The sequence below is a fragment of the Python bivittatus genome, unplaced genomic scaffold (genome assembly GCF_059951505.1).
Source record: "Python bivittatus isolate LINGU-HERP-01145 unplaced genomic scaffold, Pbiv_v1 ctg000480_np1212, whole genome shotgun sequence".
NCBI classification, from domain to species: domain Eukaryota; kingdom Metazoa; phylum Chordata; class Lepidosauria; order Squamata; family Pythonidae; genus Python; species Python bivittatus.
In genome coordinates, this window is record NW_028277075.1 from 79,691,857 (window position 1) to 79,711,221 (window position 19,365).

Consider the following 19,365-nt stretch of genomic DNA (forward strand, 5'->3'; position numbering starts at 1 on the left):
TTAGAAACTGGAGTGTATCTTGTTATTTTGTTGTCCTCAGAAAGGAATATGATAATCTTCAGAGATTTTGAATGGCAACTGTCATCTATTTCTGACCATAGTTCATGTCAGCTAGAGTTGATGAGGATTACAAATACATCTCTGGAGTTCTACCTGCCTGTGCTATAGCCATTAACAGGCCTTAGGCCTAAAACAACAAGCATATTTGGATCACGTTGACTAGCACATATTTCTAAAAACATCTTCATTATGGGGATGACCATGCTGTTTGGAGGCATATGTCCCCCAACTTGATCCCCAACTTATGCATGGACAGGGAACAACATGAAGTCAGGTGGTTCCACTTTATTGTGCCTTGGAGCCTGTTATAAATGCCTTAGGGAGGGCATGTGCTCATTTACATTTAAGCCGCTCCTGTCCTTTGCTCATGCTGTGTTCACTCTGAACTGCCTAAAGAAAATCCTCTCCAGACTAAGACGCTTCCACAACAGCTTGCAAGGTATTCAGTTGAGACTGCAGGCTCCCACATTCTCTCATTGGACAATTCCCCAGCTGCTTGGCCCTCCCACTTTTCTCTTCCAAGAAAATGATTGCCAATGGCTTTCGTTCTTGTGGGTGGGTCTTCCTGGAATGCATGTGTGTATGTGTAGGCATGTGTATAAAGTTTATAAAGTTAAATTCAAATTATATGTACAAAGTTAAAGCATAAAGAGCACATATATGTAGGCACAAGCAGCTTTAAAAAAATCTCTTCTTCCACTCTATCTCCCTTTAGCAGCATTACAGGTAGTCCTCATTTAGCAACTGCCTTGTTTAGTGACCATTCGCAGTTATGACAGTGATGGAAAACTAACTTTGCGACCAATGCCCACATGTATAACCTTTGCAGGTCTGTAAAGCAAAGGAAAGCTGAAGTAAGATCATAACACAGTCATGGTTTCACTTAGCAACCACTTTGCTTAATGACTGGATTACCAGTCCCAGTTGTGGTCTCTAAACAAGGACTACCTGTACTTAAACAGAACAGTGGTTAAAATCTTCATGTAGCATAGGGACAGGTAGTAGTTTGAAATCTGGCAAATTTTCTTATTGATGTTGCTTGAATTCTTATTCTTATTCTTATTCTTATTATTCTTGAACAGCTAATTCCCCCCCCCTTTTTTTTTTTCAATAAGTTCATGGGCTTAGCATTTTACTGTTTTTCCAGTCACTTGAAGATAAAAAAAGTATATTTCAAAAGTAGAACACATTGTAAGGTCACTTTGAAGGTGAGTGAGGGATTAACAGAGGGTGTGTCATCCATTTCTGACCTCCAGAAAGAGTTGCTTGTCTTGTCTGATGATAAGATCATCACTTTTTCCTAGGGAAAAAGTAAGTTATTAGGAAAACTGCTGAAATCCTTTTGTCTTTAGTCATTGTGTTTACTCCTGATTTTATGTTTGATATACTACTGAGTACACTGACATAACAGATCAGTGACTGAAAGCATATAATAAAATCGGCTGAACATACATACCTTAGTTGCTCTTCTTATGGAAAATTAATTAATATGGATTGGACACATCCTCCAATTCACCAGTTTTCTCACTGATTCAAGTAATGAGCTTTGTAGGATTGAAGATCAAGATTATTAAAAAAAAATAATTGTATCAGATCTCAGCTTATCCCTAGTGCCTCCTCTGAAATAGTTGATATAATAACGTAAACCGACTTAAATTGAAAACCAAACTTTTCCCTGGCTGCAATATAGGATAAGAAGTTTCTAGCCTCCAGGGGGGAAGCAGAAGATCAGATGTGTCGAGCTTCTAAAATTTTTATCTAGTGCATTCATGTGGCATTTGAGAACTCCATCGACTCCAGTGTTTCCAGTCTGATTAATGATCCCTTTAACAGGTACTGAAATCTACTCCAAAGGGGCTTCTGCTGCTTTTATAACAATTTTAACTTACTAAACTGAGACGTTTAAAGGAAGATATTTAACATTTCCTTAGTAGATCCTGTCTTGACCCTCATCCAGTCAGACAAGAGTTCTGCCACTACCTATTTTCAGAGGAAGGGAAATTTCAAGTAGGTCATTGTTTGGTTTTAAATGGATCCTTTCAGGAACTGTGAAAGAAAAAAAAATAAATTGTTTAGTTAAAAATAATTGGAAGAGCATCAGGGCACAGCTGGAATAGGTTATTGCACAGGATATTGTTCATGAACAAATGACTGAGCATGTATCTAAAGGATGTCTTTTTTTTTTTTTTGGTTCAGCTTTGCCACAGGATTTGGGATTGTCCTTATCACAATCAGATATTATCAAATATAGACCCAATTAGTATATTTGAAGACTTTCTCTACTCCATCTAAGCATGTAAACTTAATACATGGCTCCAAAATCAGCCACATTTTCCTTCTTCCCTTTTTTTTTTCCTAACTTACATGGTTACAAGTTTCTAAAACTCAAAAACTTGCAGCAATTTTGGAAAACATCAGTTGACCTAATAAAAGCGTTGTCTCTATGGATTACAAAGCATCTGTTATAAGCCTATTTACTCAATTAGTAGACCCTGAGGAACTGGGAATCTTGGCATCCTATTGAGATAGGGGGATGAACCACATGAATGAACAAAATAATTTTCTCCACTTCTTGACTACTTTCCTGATGCCATAAATTGTGAACAAGTGATTTATATGAAGAAAGTTAAAGTTTGAAAGTACAGCTGTTGGACTATAACTAACATCACAGGTATAAACCCAAGCAACAGAAAACCTATTCAGGCATTGTGTAAGGTGTAAGCTAATGTACATGAGGAGGAAAAGCAGGAGAGGGGATGTTGCCTATGTCTATCTACTCAACTTTATAGGCAAAAAGCAACTGTAGGTCTAGGGGAATCTATTCTCTGTCTACAAAGGTTCTCAGAGTAATTTGGAATTGTAGGAAATCAAGGCTCTCAGTTGTGGAGAATAGTCACACATAAAGGAGAGTTTCCTTTATATGGAGGATGATAAGGACAATAATAGGGACAGAGTTAGCATGTTCTGATGACTATGTCTCTACTATGCATGTAGAGTTTATCAATTTTCTAACTTAGTTCCAGGATCATTTCCTCCCTACTTTTGATGGGACAACCCTGAAAAGAAGAAAATAAATAATTTGTGAAGGGAATTTTTGGCTTATTTGCCTGATTAAAATGACAGATTTTAACACATTCCTATTCTTGAAATATTAATTCAAAAGGCTTATCAGGCCATTTAAAAGGTTACATTAAAACTTCAATATTTCCATTTTAAACTACTTGCACTAGAATTCTAATAGCTTTTCATAGTTGTTTTTGTATATTTTCAGGTATATCAAAATTTCTTGCTCCATCCATTTTAAGTAAAAACAAAAAATGCTCACCAAATAGCACAGCAACTTAATCAGCTCAAACTGTAAATCAGAACAAAGAAGAAAAAGAATAAAATTGCCTCAAATTTGTGCAACCAGTCAGTAGCCACCTTTTATTAACACAACTGCCTTTTCTGAAAGCATACACCTAGTTTCAATGAGCTTTACCTTTTAATAAGAAAGAAACTACTGCGACTTTATTCTTTTCATTTAGAACTATTTTCTTAGAATAGCCATGAGTCCACTATTTGGTCTTCAGGAATTAGTCAGTAAGTTGTCTATATTTTTTGTGAAAGATTGTGGAAAGCAGGGGAGAGGGTGTGGGTGGAGAAGTTCAGTGGGTGTGAGAGGAGGCATCCGAGCCCAGAGGTGAGGATTGTGAGAAGGAAACATTTCAAATAGACTCCACCTTAATTGGATTAGTATAAATCTGCCTAAGAGTTTTACAGTTTTCAAGATTATATTTTTATTCCAACTAGCATTAAAATTGAAATCTATGGGGTTTTTTTCTTTGTTTTGTTTTGTTTTTGCTTCTTGGATTTGCCAGCTATGTGGGGTTGACAATTTATTAAGGAGCAATTCCTTATAGGTAATACAATGAAAGTAGAATTATGTACTCTATTTGAAGAAGACATTTACAAAAAAAGCCCAAATGATCTGTCAGTTATACTATTTCACTGCGATTCAGTCCTGCTGCAGAATGTTTTAAATGAGGCTCCCCCTTTCAGATATATTGGAGTACCATTTCTGTTAGACCAACTGCTATAGTCAAGATTATGGAAATTATGGTCCAAAACAATTGGAATGCTTCATATTGGGGAAGGGTGGTTTAGATTCTGTGGACCAAGAACCAAAATCAATGTTGTATCCCAGGTAAAGATTGTTTAAGTTGGTGACAAAACCCCCTTGAATATCAGCTAATTTAAAGATGCACATTAAATGTTACAATGGTATGTGGAATGAGAATATGAATAATGTTTTGATTGCAGTGAAACAGTGGAGGGCTTCAAACATTGCATTCTGACATGTTTTATGGAACAAATGACAACTGGCTGGGATCACATATCAGACTACATCATAAACAGTGTTTTATAATCCACAATGATTTATAATCCATAAATCAGAACATGCTAAGTCACAACCACACCATGGCTTAGCATGATATCTAAACCCTGCCAGTATAATATGGTATGATGAGGAAAGACGAACAGGTCTTAACATGATAAAGAAGCTAAATATATGGAAGGATTCAAAATTAAGGGAGAAAAGAGTGTGCATGCTGATCCTATTCTATTCTCTCCTGACATCCACAGAGATCTAAAAGAGAATTGTAATAATGTTTTAAAGAACGAGAGTACAGGTGTCCACACAGTCTGAGACTTCCTGTATTAGCAACATCTCAACTTCAAGCAAATACAAGTAAAACTCTTTTTCTACAAAGGTAGGGGTAACCTGAATAAGTGGGTATATAACTGTTTTAAAAATTGAACTTTAGAAAGTGGTAATCAGTGTTTCCTCATCAAACTGGAATAAGGTATTCAGTGCAGTGCCACAATATTCTGTCCTGGGTTATGTATTCTTCAACTTCTTTATTAATGGCTTGATAAGAAGTGGAACAAATGTTTAGCAAATTTGCAGGTGATACAAAACTGAATGGGATAGCTAATATCCTATATGACAGAGATAAAATGTATAATTATTTTGATAGGTTAGAGAAGTGGGCTGAGAATGACAGAATGAGATTTAATAAACAAGTGCACAGGTTGTTCACTTAAGGAACAGAAATGAAATGCACAGGTTTATAATGGGGAGGCCAGCCTTGGTAACAGTATTTGTGAAAAAGTTATTGGAATGATAGTTAACTACCAAGTGAATATGAATCAGCAGTGTATGGAGGTTACAGAAAAGGCAGATGCAATTTTAGACTGCAGCAATAAAAGTAGTTTCCAAATCATGGGAAACAAGATCTCTACTATATATTCTACTCTATTCTATTGGATATAATATAATACTCTATTCTACTCTACTATATTCGTTAAACCCTATCTTGAGTTTTGTGCCCAGGTCTGAGCACCAAACTTTAAGTTTCTGATTCTGATAAAATGGAACAGGGTCAAAGAAGGGCAACATGAATGATCAGGCGAGTAGAAATTAAGTGATACAAAGCAAGATTGAAGGAGCTGGGAAAGTTTAGTCTTGAGAAGAAAGATCTGAGGCGGGATATGATAGCAACCTCAGCTCTCAAAGAGAAGAAAGCAAAAGCTTGTTCTTTATCCTTCCAAGGGGCAGGGCATGGAAGAATGGATTTAAATTACAATAAGGTACATTCTGATTGAATGAAAGGAAACACTTCCTAACAGTTAGAGCAATTTGAGAGTAGAAACCAATTAGCCAGAGAAGTGGTGGGTTCCCCATCATTGAATGTATTCAAGCAGAAGCTTGACAGCTCTCTTCTGTGGATTATTTAATTTAGTTCCTGTACAGAGCAGGGGATTAGAATTGACGGCCTAAATGTCCCCTTTGAAACCTATGATACATGCAGCCTTGTTCTATATCCAGTTTCAAGTGCCTGAACAGAGCTTATGACAAAAATAGATGATCAGCAAGGTATTAATGAGAAACTGAGAAAGCTGAGAAAAATCTTGGCAAGCATTCTATGCTTTTTTCCAAGGTGCACAAGAGGTAAAATAGCATTATATATTGTACAATCAATAGGCCAGTATACAGAACACCCTCAACTGGTCCATAGTGGAGGGTAAACATGTTGTCCAAACTCTCCAACCTGCACAAAGGACACAACTAACACAGAGGTCTCTGATTTAGCTACAAAGAGACCTGGTTTTATTTGAGGTTAACCTAATTTTCTCTAGTTTGACTGCCCTCACTTTCCTGACTAAGACAGCATCTTAGAGGGGCTCCACCTTCATCTCCTTGGGCCTTTGTAAATTCACCTTGTAAGGCAGAGGTGGTTGAAAAGTGGGGGCTGAAAGGGGCAAAGTATTGGTAAGGGCTCCTCATGAAACCCCAGTCATGACATCTGTAGGGAGTAAATAGGATGACCTTGATGGAGAGAGGGAAGATCCGTTATCAAGGCAACATGCGGATTAATATTGCAGAAGTCCAGATGAGGGGGAGGGGTCCAAAAGTGTCTTAGACAGATACCCCCCAAATTCATATGAAGATGAAAGAGGGAGGAGGGGAAGCACACCCAGACTTGCAAGATTCTGATACTATACTTAATCTTAGTAAAAGTAGTTTTAGGCCTATGTGGAGTCTTGTGTCTTGGTCTGGTCTACCCCATGAGGCTCATAACATCATGGATTATTATATTTATTCTTCCCCAAGAGCAGGGAAAAAGGGCAAAAACTGGCAGGCAAGTGACAGCTTCCCAGCATCCTGTCAACTTGCTTCCCAACGTGAAGGATTAAGTGGTTGTCACATGACATACCCAGCTATGTTGTATTGTGTGCTGATAGCACAATAGTTTTTCACACAACCAAGGAAGCAGTGGTTCGCTCTTTATACACGCATAGCTATCTATCTCATGACTAGTTTTTTGTTTTTGTTTTTTTTTTAACTGAAGGGATACAATGAGACGTTGAAGTAGAATATTCAAATAGCCATGATACACATGAAATAGCTTTTGGGATTGTGGCCACTGACAGCTGTCTAAGGTACAATAGAACATTAGTTGAATTTTAAGTGTAAGATGTCATTTTTTAATGTTTGCCTTTAACAAAAAGCTTCCATGTAATAAACTAGCATATCAAAGATATAAAGGTATACTGTACACCAAGCCATTTCTTTCTGTGTGGTTTTCTTGTTATACAAGATTTTTATTATACATGACATTTAAAAGCCTGATTCCTCTCTTGCAGTTTGAAATGGTGTGGGCTATTTTACTCATTTAGAACTTTACCAGATGATTTTCAGCTATTTCTGTTAATGTGTAGAATAAGACAATCATAATTTAATGGTCCAGCTATTTGCCCCATTTCCTAAAAATAAAACATAAAGAATATTCTGGGTATGGAACACTTCTTAATTATCCAGGTGAATGACCAATAATGAAACTGTCTTCTAAGACAGCAAAGTATTCAGAGCCATCTCAGTACATAGCTAACATAATATATTACAGTTTTGTACTATCTTCTAATGAATCTGGAATATGTTTGTATGTGTATAATAAGTGTTAAAAAAAAAGTTATTTCGTTTCTTCTAGCCTGAATCCCCTTCTTCCCCAGCACCCATTGTGCAAGGTTTACACACCACCATATATTCATCTGATTTGCTCTGGGAATAATGAGGGTATTAAAATAAAAAGTACTATACTCAACAGTACTTTTGAGAATTCTCAGTAGAACCAAGCAAGATGTGAGGTTCAACACTCTTTACTGATGTAACAGGTTAAGAATTCCCATCCAAGAGAATAACTTGGATTTGGCTATATTCAGCTGTCATGGCAAATGTTTGTTTCTTCTTCTGACACCACTATTTTTATTTATTTCTCAATATCAACCTTTTGGTTGCCCCTGTGACCTCTGTTATTGGAGGTGGTCCCTTCCACATTCTGCCCAGCCATCTGACACTGACAACTCAAATCACACGAGAGAAGAAAATAATGCAGGTAGACTCAAAAAGGGAACAACAACAACAACAACCCTTTCATTGTGTTTTTTGATTTTGTCAGCAGCTGAAGCTCTAAATGACATTTTAACAGTCAATCCAAATTGACAGATAAACATGTTTTCAGCTCAACAAAAGGCTATTTAAAAAACAAAGATGAAGCGAACTTCAAGAATCAGGCATCTTGGATATCTGTTAAACATAACTGTCCAGACCACTTTGGTTATTGAGTAGATTAAAAATATAATATATAAGTAAAATATATTTCGATGGCCTCAAACTTCAATTTAGCTGTGTCAATAGTGCCCTGTTGTAATGGTATGTGGGAATGACCTTGGGAGACAGGAAGAAGAGCTGCAGATTACACCACAGTCATGCAAAACAGAAGGAAAAGAGGTGTGGGAAGCATTTCAGAAGGGACCCTCCCTAGTTTTCTGGAAAGTAAAAGTAAAGGAGGGGAGAAGGGCTTTCAGTCCTGCAAGATTCTTTACTGTAAACCTTACAATAAAGGTAAAGTTAGTCCTCATGGTTTATGCTTCTTGTCCGGACTAACTTGAAGGGCTGATACCTGTGGAACAGCAGCAGGCTCCCAACCTTTTGGCCTTCCAGAAGTTGTGAAGAGCTGGCTCTTCCCCTAAGCATCAGATTGGGTGAGGCTGGAGCTCACTAGATATACGGATGTTGTTTTGAGGCTTCCTGAGATATAGGTTTTTGCTCTTGTTGTTAGTACTAGTGTTTCTTTTAAGTTTTATTGTTATGCTGTTAGTCACCCAGAGTTATTATATATAAGATGAGCCTCCATATGTCTCTTAAATAAATAATGGTGGCATCTTATTTAAATTATGCTTCTGGTTCAAACTAAATTTAACAGTAATTTAACAGTAATTTATGTTAAAAACCAAAAGTTCTCCTGCAATTTTTTTCTACTATCAACTTGATGAAAGATTATCTGTCGGTCGGTCGGTCGGTCTGTCTGTCTGTCTGTCTGTCTGTCTGTCTGTCTATCTATCTATCTATCTATCTATCTATCTATCTATCTATCTATCTATCACGTTATTTTGTTATGAGTTATCTAAGAGATATATTTGAATACCCTGCCTTTCATTGAACATCTCTCCAGTAGCCCATAGGTTCCATGGCTTTCTATGCTTCAATCAACCCCAAGAGAAGATATCATGCCCTTCTGGAGAAATTTAGAGAAAATGTCCACCTCATATTTATGCCCACAATTTGTTGGAGAATTCCAAAAGGCCATTTATTCCTCGTTCTCTTAAAGACATCTTCAAAAAAACCAATATAAATATATAACAGTGTTAAGAAACAAACTAAACAGATGATATAAAATGGCAGCAACACCTAAGGCTAACAATCAAGGCAGAGAATAAAAAGCACACTATTAATCTATTTTCAAAAGCTTTTTGAAAAACTACATGACCTTTAGAAGGACAGCAGAAATGCTGTGTATAAACCTCTTGCCAAGTGATTTAGTTTCAGCTGAATGCTAATGTAGCCCCTCCATAAAATGGAACATTGCAGCCTTTGGTGCCTTTGAGAGAAAAGACTCATTCCAAGTCAACCACTCCCTGAAGATAGGAGATTTTAGACTTTTTCGGAAAGTCTGTGCAAATTACCTCTCTTCCAATGATAACTGTCAAATCATTCTAATTCAAAATGGTGCTTTGACCATTAAATTTGGAATTATTCTATCTAAGATATTGATTTCAATCATCCATACAGATTATTCTGGTTATTGCTTGTTCTCCCCCTGCCTCTCTCTTTTGCAAATGTACATATGCTGGAAAACCTTTCTGACATTTTAGCAGCAACTACAGAATCCATTTCCTGCAATAATAATTAATCATACTGTCATGATTATTAATATGTGTTTCATGACTCTGGTTTGTCTGATCCTCTAAAAATGCATCCCTCAAGACGAAAGAAAGATGCAATTCAAATTATCAATTCTGCTATGCTCAAAAGTAATTAAATTGTCAAATCAATTTGATTCACTTTGTTCCACTGATTTAATCTGAAAATCAAACGAACAATTTGATTGAATTGCCTTTGATTGGAAACTCCAAAAGAAATCTTTGCAGAGCTGTAGAATTCAGGTGTTTTACTTCTTTGAATACTCAACATGCATAGGGAGATGATAAGTATGATGGGTCCATCCTACCATTGATTGTTGATTATTCATGGATACAGAATGACTTGTTAGGTCTACAGCAAAAGTGGACAAAACAAGGCCTGCATGTGACTTGTAGGCCTTTTCTATGTGATTACCAAAGTCCCCTCCAACTGGAGCCATTGACATTTGATTGTGAAAGGGCAAGAATTGGTGGCAAGGCTTTCTGTAATTCTAAGGATTACTTCAATGTGCTAAAATTGAACTTGCTAAAACAGCCCACTTTACCCCTCAAGAAGAAAACTAAGAAAATACATGGAAAAAAAAACTCTGGAAGATCATGCTTCTGTCTACTGCAGCACTCTTAGATGAAACACACGCACACATACGCACACACACAGAGGTTCAGTCCGAGCCATATATCTGTTTACTTTTATTTCAGTCATAGACCAGCATAAAACAAATAACATATTCTAAAATAAAAGCAGGAATAAAATATTGTATTAATAAAATAAAATTAGCATGGAATTACAAAATATCAGGTATAAAACCAGGGGGGAAAACCTATAAAATTACAATCTATAGTCTCAATGCAATAAATATTTAAGATAAATAACTATAGATAATACATGAGAAACACTAAGAACTATACGACATTATAACAATTTAAAACTATCTTGACTTGGGACCCTAATACTGTACTTGCTGTAGCCCTACTAGAATTTGATTGGGATTATAGCAATTATAATCCAACCCACTAGAAATGAGATAATTGCAAGAGAAAGCATAATGAAATTGGAGCGAAATGTGTTTATGTAAGGGGGGTGGGGGAAAGAAAGAAAAGGAAGGATTATGAAATATATTGAGTTATGGTAACCTAGACAGGGCTCTGCATTGCCTTACTTGGAGGAGTTGTTTGTTTTTAATCACAGAACTGGGCTCTGTCTGAAATCCCTGTCTCTTGGTCAGCTAGCAAGAGGCTAAGATAATCAGCCTCTGTCCTGCCTGGGTATTGTGCTATGAATGGGAAAATGTACATATGTCAGAGATCTCTATAAAAGAGGCAGTGCAGTAATACATGACCCAAAATTTCAATTTCTGCCTGATATAGGGCAGGGTTGCTGTCGTTTAGGTATGTTACAGAAGGATGCAGGAGAGAGCATTACAGCAAGCAAACGTAAAGGCTTTTTAGTGTTTTTTAGGGGTGAAATTGTACAAGTAATGCACAAGTGCAACACTTTTCCCTGAGTTCATTGGAATAATATATGGTAGCATCTGGCTGGGATTGTTTTGCAGAGCAATATCTCTGGCATTACTCGAAAGTTGCTTTGGCCTGGTCAAGACCCATTGGAATCAAGACATCAGGGGAAAGTCCACTGTACCTAAGGATGACAAGTAGTTCTGCCAAGAAGTCTAGAACCCTAGACATATATAAATGGTTTGCTCTAATTTAACATAGGTAAAAACTAGAGAAAAATGTAAAAACAAGAGAGCCAGTTTGATGTAGCGGTTAAAGCATCAGGCTAGAAACCAGGAGACTGTGAGTTCTAGTTCTGCAAAACTAGCTGGGTGACCTTGGGCCAGTCACACTCTCTCAGCCCTAGGAAGGAGGCAATGGCAAATCTTGCCAAGAAAACTGCAGGAACGTGTCCAGGCACTCACCAGAAGTCAACACTGACTTGAAGGTACACACACACACACACACACACACGCATGCACATAGAGTCTTTCAAAGGAAGTAGCAAAAGAGTTAACTTGAAGATCAATCAATGTGCAGAATAACCAGACCAGCAACTTGTAAGATTCTATAGCTTGCCGTTCTGAGGTCCTACCTTGAGGGGTTTCAAGATCAGATACTCCCGCCTACCCTCCTAATTTCAAAAAGCCCTGAAAGGATCCAGTCCTGGGGGATACTTAAATGGCTGATCTAAATGACCTGCCTTCTACTGCAAGCAACAATGGGCAAGATCATGTATAAAAATTAAGGAATGGAGAGACAGTGATCTTCAGGCTTTGGAGCTTACAACAAATGAAATCTCAAACATTATAATGTTTCATTGAATAAGCTAGGATTGTTCTGCTGATGCAAAAACAGAATTTAGAGTGGCAGAACTTCATTTAACTAGTGTCCAGTCATTATCTTTCACTAGCCATCTAGTTTCAGCCCAACATTTCCTGATATATGCCATTTGGAAAGCACTGCATAAATGGCTTATTTATGTACTGAGGCAGCTGGACCTGGAGCCCTATGGGGACATGCAAAAACAGTGCTGTGTGAGTTTATCAGAAATTGCAGTCTTTGATATAGGATGTTATTTATCAAAGTGTACTTGCCTTTTCTGGACTGATCAACAATATGGTATAGAGAAAATTATAATAAATGGGGAAACCTTTGGACAGTGATATACAATTGCCTTGCCTTTAGTGAATATAAAATGAAAAATTGGAAGTGGATTAAACAGACAGGGAGTAATAGCTTAACAGAGTGCATCCAATATACCTGACGGACATTTCATTTATTCTCCTTTACAAAAAAGTTTATTGCAAGAAAAAAGAGAGCGAAGGGAAGAAGGAAGAAAAGTAAATGCTTTGGTTCACCTAAAATGACTACAGAAATGGCAATAAATAACGTTCTATTCCAGGAGCTTAAAAATACCTCCAGGTATACAGTGCAGACTCTTCCTTCCATTAAACCTATCACCAAGTTATTCTTTCAAAACCATGATAGGTGACATTGCATTGAATGCACTGAAGACTGAGGAGGGCAAGTATCAAAGCACTAGCAACTATTTGTGATGGTCAGGATGCTCCTGCACTTGTATCTTGCATATGTGTTTTCCTTTTACACATGCCTGACCACTGCAAGGAAATAGTTCTGTACAATATAGAATTGAATCCTTATCCAGGATTTTTCTTTAGGCTTCAGGGATGTGTTTTTAGAGAAACAGACAAGCCACAGTCATGGAAACATGTATTAATAATCATGACGGTATAACTAATTATTACTGCAGGAAATGGGTTCTGTATTTGCTGCTAAAATGACAAAAAGGTTTTGCAGGATATGCATGTTTGCAAAACAGAGAGGAAGAGGGAGAACAAGCAATAACCATGGAGAAAAGTAGACTGAAGGGAGACATGAGACAGGTATATAAAAAGAAGCTATAGGGAAGATGACCGAGAACAATTTTTCATGGCCACAGAAACTAGGGCCAGAAATAATCTAAATTTCATTTAAATATAAGGAAAAAATTCTTGATGGTAAAATATGAGCAACAGTGGAACAATTTCAACAGAAAAGAGTATCTATAGCTCAGAGTTGAACTGTGGAATCCTTGGTGCTCTCTGAGCTTGGTTTTTGCTTGCAGATGTTTCACTACCCAACTAGGTAACATCATCAGTGCGAGTGAGGTGTGAGATTTGCTGCCTGTTTATATGTAGTAACTTATCCTGCCAGTTTTGGTGGGCACATTGTTTCCTCCTTGGTGGTTCCTTGATTAGCATATTGTTTTCTACCCGATTGTTTGTCTGGTGTTCATCCCTGCTTATCTGAATAGGAGCCGCTGGAGGGGGTGTGCTGTATTCTTTTTGTTTCCTTCCTAGGTTTTTTATTGTTTCTTTTGAATGGTGAGTAAATGTGATTTATCTCAATGTGTCTATTGATGGCTGATTTATCTGAATGCCAAGCTTTCATTTTTGGATTTGGCTTGGTCTAAGATCCTAATAGTTTCCCAGCTGAAACTGTGGTTGAGTCTGTCTATGTATTGTGAGATTAAGGAGTTTTCATGTCTTCTGACTGCTAGTTGGTGTTCAGGGATACACTCTACTAGTCTTCTGCCTGTCTGTCCTACATAGTGGCTGTTACAGTCCTTGTATTGTAAGTTGTAGATGACTCCGGGTTTTTTTGTTTGCTGAAGAGCTTGGACCTTTCATATGTGCACTTGATGATGTGCGTACAAAAGGAGCAGGGCTTTGATCACACAGTCATGATCACCAACTTGATTTTTCTGATTGCCCCCCCGCCCACCCCCCACCCCCCACTCCTGTAGATGCCCTTAGTTCCAGGATGGCCTAGGAAACAAAAACTGAATATTCATTTTCAAAAAGTGTTTCAGATTCTCACCTTTTTATATTTAAGGCATACTTAAGGCATACTTAAACCAGATTGCTGAAACTTCCAAATGCACCCTTGTGTTCTTTTTTAACTCTCTGCTTGACCTGTCCCAGTCTTTATAACCTTTTTTTGAAGAAGCAAATAACTTCCCTAACCTAAGAGACTTTTGCTTCATAGGGTGAGCAACTCTGTCAACAAAAATTTTTTAGGAAAACAAAAAGTTTTTTAAAAAAAGTGTTTTTAAGTTCTTACCACTGTGTGGATCTGTGGCTTCCGTCTTTTGGCTAGGTCAATGATATTGACTCCGTTGTAATATAGGTTCTCAATGCAGCCATGGAAATTTTTCTTCAGAAAAGTTCCTGGTTTTCCTGGGACTGGGATTCCTCCGAAACTGAGCTTTGAGAAAAGAACAAATTCAGTAGTTTTTTAATACTCCAAAAGCTGTATGTTTTGGGGAAAATATACAAATCAAATTAAATGAGCAGCTGCTACTCATGGCTACATGGGGGGGGGGGGGAATAGAGGCAAACAAAATAAAAGGGCCCATTGATTTATATGACCTTTGCTTTCAACATTGGGAAATTCCATGGAGAAAGTCCTTGTACGTTGACCACAGATTGTGCATGTATTTTGTGGCTGGACTGAACAGAAATTTAGTTTTAGAGATAGATTTGGGCTGATCAACAATATGCCTGCTAGTAAGGGCAAGGGCTAAGACTTTTGATTCACTGGGGAGTCAAGATACCATAAACTCAAATTTACTGTAGGTTCCCCGACATCACCTCTTAGATCTTAATGAAAGAGATGCCTAGCAGGCAGGCAATCCATAGAGAGCAAAATAATAATTTTTTACTCCCTCTACCTTTCTCTTGCCACAGGTTATCCATTGGAGTGACTAAGGTAGTTCCAGGGTCAAAAGCTGAACTTGTATGAAATTAACATTAAATTCAACTTCATATTGAAAAGAACCATCAAAACTTTGTTCCAAATAGCACTGTGGTGCAATAATAGGCCTTTGTATTCCAATATAATTTTAAGTTCCAAATTACTGGCAGGAGAAATTATATTTAAAGATCCATTCTCATTCTGGAACTCATTATTTCTTGCTACCTCTGCTCTTTCTCATTTTGTCCTCCAATCTGAAATTACAGAAAATAAAATAAAAAGTAGACAATCACTATTAATTATGCTGCTGCATTATTGGGGAAAAAACACTTCCTTTGGTGATCAGTAATACTTTTAATTACCTAACTACTTCTCTTATTTTCCTTAGCTGTGCCTTTAATCCCTTAAGTATATGAAAATAAACTTTCAGTAAACAGTAATATTGCTGGGGTACAGTGGACCCATTGAAGTCTCTGGACTAAAGTAGGGAATAATTAGATATAAACTGGCCAAACATAATTATAGAATTCCTGTATTTTATATTAGACTTGATATTTCAATTGTTAAAGTTGATAACAGTTATTTTATTACAGCCTTTCTTAATCTGGCATTCTTCAAAAGGCTGTGATCATAAGACATGACTGGGTCATGGGGATGGGGCAGGCAGTGTGTTATACACATTCCAAAATCCAGCTAATTAACCAAGCTGATTAACCTTAATGGGGGCAATAATTTTAGACTTGGGCAGGCCTATATTGTTTGAGGTTCAACAAACATCCTGGTCTACTAACTTCCTCCATGTTGTTCAAACTCCTTGCTGGAAAGCTAACTGTTCCTTCTTCTACCACAACAAGATGGTCTTCTGAAGAAGCCTCTGTAAGGACTCCATCTCTGGCTGCTTCAGCTTTCAACTTCCACAGCCACAGAAGGGTGGAAAGGGGGCAAGTAAGTTCCTCACCCTTTCTCCCCCCAAAACACCAGGAAGTAGGAACTGCCACTCTCTCAGCCTCCTTTGCAGTAGTTAGCAGGCGTGGGTGGGGGGGGGAAGGCTACTGCATAACTGATCCAGTCATTTGTGACTGTGTGCTGCTAGCACATGGAGATAGGTCAATTGCCTGGAGGATAAGACTGCTGGGTCAGCTATGATGTATCATATCCTATCACAACCCAGCCAACATATTACTGTAATTGCTGGAGAAGTGAGAAGTTATAGTCCAATATATCTAGTACTCCTGCACCGAGAATATTGTTCTATGTATTATCAATGAGATGGGAAATCAATCAACTTACTGTACTTCTACTCTGTACCACTTTCATATACGCTCACCCATACATCTCTTCTGTCATACGTTTAGATTATTCGATCCACATTTATTCAACAGCTACTCATTCTTGACCCTATGTTTGCTTGCTTTACAACCCACACTTTCAAGTATCCCAATCCCACTGCATTCAATTTATGTTTCTTTGACATATCCAGTCTCATTTCCATGTAACTAAGCAAACAGAAGCATACATTGAATATTCAGCCATTTCCACTTCTTTTGATATTCATTCCTTGTAAAAGATCACACACTATCCATTATCTTTCTAGCAGTCTTTGCAAACCTTAAAAAATTTCCATCCATATTGCCATCTTTAGCAAACATTTTACAAAGGTAAACAAACAGTTTGTTCATGCTAGTTTTTGCCATTTATGTACAGTTTGTAATTGTTCACTTCATTTTCCCAATCAAACACAACTTCCATGCTCTTTGATACATTCATATTCAGATCAATAATCCTTGTTAAATTATGTATCATTGGTATTTGTCACCAGAAATATTACCTAAAATGTATAAAAGCACTTTGAATGTATGTTGGAAATGTGAACAACAAGAAGGGACTTTTTATCAGCTCTGGTGGACTTGTAAAAAAGCAAAAAAAAAAAAAAAAAAAAGGAATCAGATACACATTTTAATTCAGAAGATTTTAAGGACTGGCATACAATCAAAACCACAGACTTTCCTTTGGTTTGATGGACAAACAGTTGGAAAAAACTCATTTTGTTCTTATATATAATAATAGCAGCAAGGCTTTTATATGCACAGAGGTGGAAAGATGTGACATTATCTACAATGGAAGAATGGATGGTGAAGTTGATGGAGTTGGCTGAGATGGCGAAATTGATGGCTTTGATTCTGTGTAATTTTAATGTTAATTGGAAACCTTTTCTGGACTTTTTGTGGGAAACAAAAATAATAATAAATTATGTTGTATGGATTTGATGATTAGAAATAATATGGGTTAATAGAAATAATGAAAGTTAAGTTGTAAACTTAGAGCAAGGGTTTGATGTATCCTGCTACTTATATCTGTTGTGAGGAGGGTCAGAAGTCAATTCTTTTTCTTTCTTTGCTTTTTTCTTTTCATTTCTTGTTTTCTGCACTTTTGATCTTGACTACTCTTTCTAAATTTTCTTCTTTTTACTTTCTTTAATATTAGTTCTTGCTATTTGTTACTGTTTCTGTTTTAAAATTTAATAAAGTTATTTAAAAAAAAGATTAATAATCCTTGTGGCATCATACAGTCTATCTAACATTCATGGCAAACCATCTGGGTTCTCACAAACAACGTGGCATCATCTGCATACAAAATTACAGATTTCCATCTGTACCAATACACCTTTAATGTCACTAAAAGCATTCAAGATAGATTTACCCATAAATACATTCAAGAAACCAAGGGAACAATCCACAATCTTCTTTTATTCCATCACTCAATGTTCCAGTTATTGTCTTATAACTTTACTTCTATTGTACACCTCTATTATATTTCACAATCAACCTTCAACTCCACATTCACAAATCAATCCATAATTCAAGTTTTCAATGTTAATATTTTCTCTAAGTCATATAATAAACTTTCTTTCTCACATTCATACATTTCTCAGCATTCTGGTGAAGAGAAAATAACTGGTCCATCCTCCCTTTGTCTGACATAAAACTGGACTGCTCTTCCCAAATTTGGTTCACTGATATCTCTCCTACTCTTTCAGTCAGAGTTCTGTCAAACATCTGCCTAAGTACACTTAACTATCTAAAACTACCCCCTGCAGCTTTTGCATTTACTCACGCTATCTTTCCTTTGCACAACAGAACAATAACAGCATTCCTCCAATTATCAGACACAAATGCTGCCTTCACACACACACACTGAGCAAGTCACACAATCACTCCATAAGCAAACTGTATCCATATTTTAACATTTCTGCAGTTGACACCATCTGGCCCTGAAGCCTCACCATTTTTCAACATTCTCATAGCATTTATGCCTTCCTTTTCATCATTTTTTTTCTTGCAGACTAACATTTGTTGCATTCATTTCAGTTCCATTCTCTGACATATTACTATTATCCCTATAAAAATCTCTAAAATACTCCTTCCAGCATTCTCTCAATTCAGTTTCATCCCAAATCACTTTGGGACTAGATCATAGTGTTAATGTCATAACACTAATGCATTATATGACCGATAGCTCATTTAATGTTAATATGTTGCCAGTAACAGAGCACATATAACTGAGTATTCTTCTCCCATTGATTGTACATGCTATTCTGAAATTTTAAAGGTATGAGAGAAAGGCTATAGAAATATTTGAAGGGGTGCTTTACTCTGATGAAGCATCCCCTTCATTCTGTTTAGCAAAACAACATGTTTCTTTTGCTCTGAAGAGTATTGCTCTGCTTTGCACCTCCTCTTAGCCCCCCACCTAGAATTCACCTTACAGGAGAAGACTTTGAGATGCTCTGTTGGCCAAAGTGTTTCCAGTTAGATTTTCTGGGGATTGTGGGGTACTTGCAGTGTGTGTCAAAGTCACTGAGTCTAGAGCCCTCTTAGCCCTCAAAATTCTTCCATGCTGGGCAGCTTCAATGCACACTGCTCCAAACCCACCCAGGCTCGACTATTGCAACATGTACTGAAGTTGCACAGCCTTGAAAACATTAATACCCAGTGTTTGGAGAGAATGATGTCCCCAAACAGTTCAAGGCAATGCAACTTTGTTTTGTGGAGGCAAATTACATTTACCTCTTTGCTTCAGTGAAGAGAAACCTATTATTTCTATGGTATAAATATCTTCCTCCAAGCTAATTAAAATAACTATGTGAGACTTCTTAAGCATCAATAGACAGGGATGGCCTTATAAGCATAAGGGTAACATCCAATGCACATTTAAATTGGGGTGTAAGTCCCAAGACATTCAAGT

The 19,365-nt window shown here is 37.1% G+C and overlaps 1 protein-coding gene across 1 annotated transcript in view; it reads right to left on the reverse strand.

Annotated features, from left to right (window-relative positions):
• The window catches only part of CNTNAP5 (contactin associated protein family member 5), a 406,384-nt gene that overhangs the window by 205,806 nt on the left and 181,213 nt on the right, over positions 1 to 19,365 (reverse strand). The window contains exon 7 of the mRNA XM_088146406.1: positions 14,488 to 14,631. Within this exon, the coding sequence (XP_088002532.1) occupies positions 14,488 to 14,631 (144 nt within the window). The remainder of the gene's footprint in view (positions 1 to 14,487; positions 14,632 to 19,365) is intronic.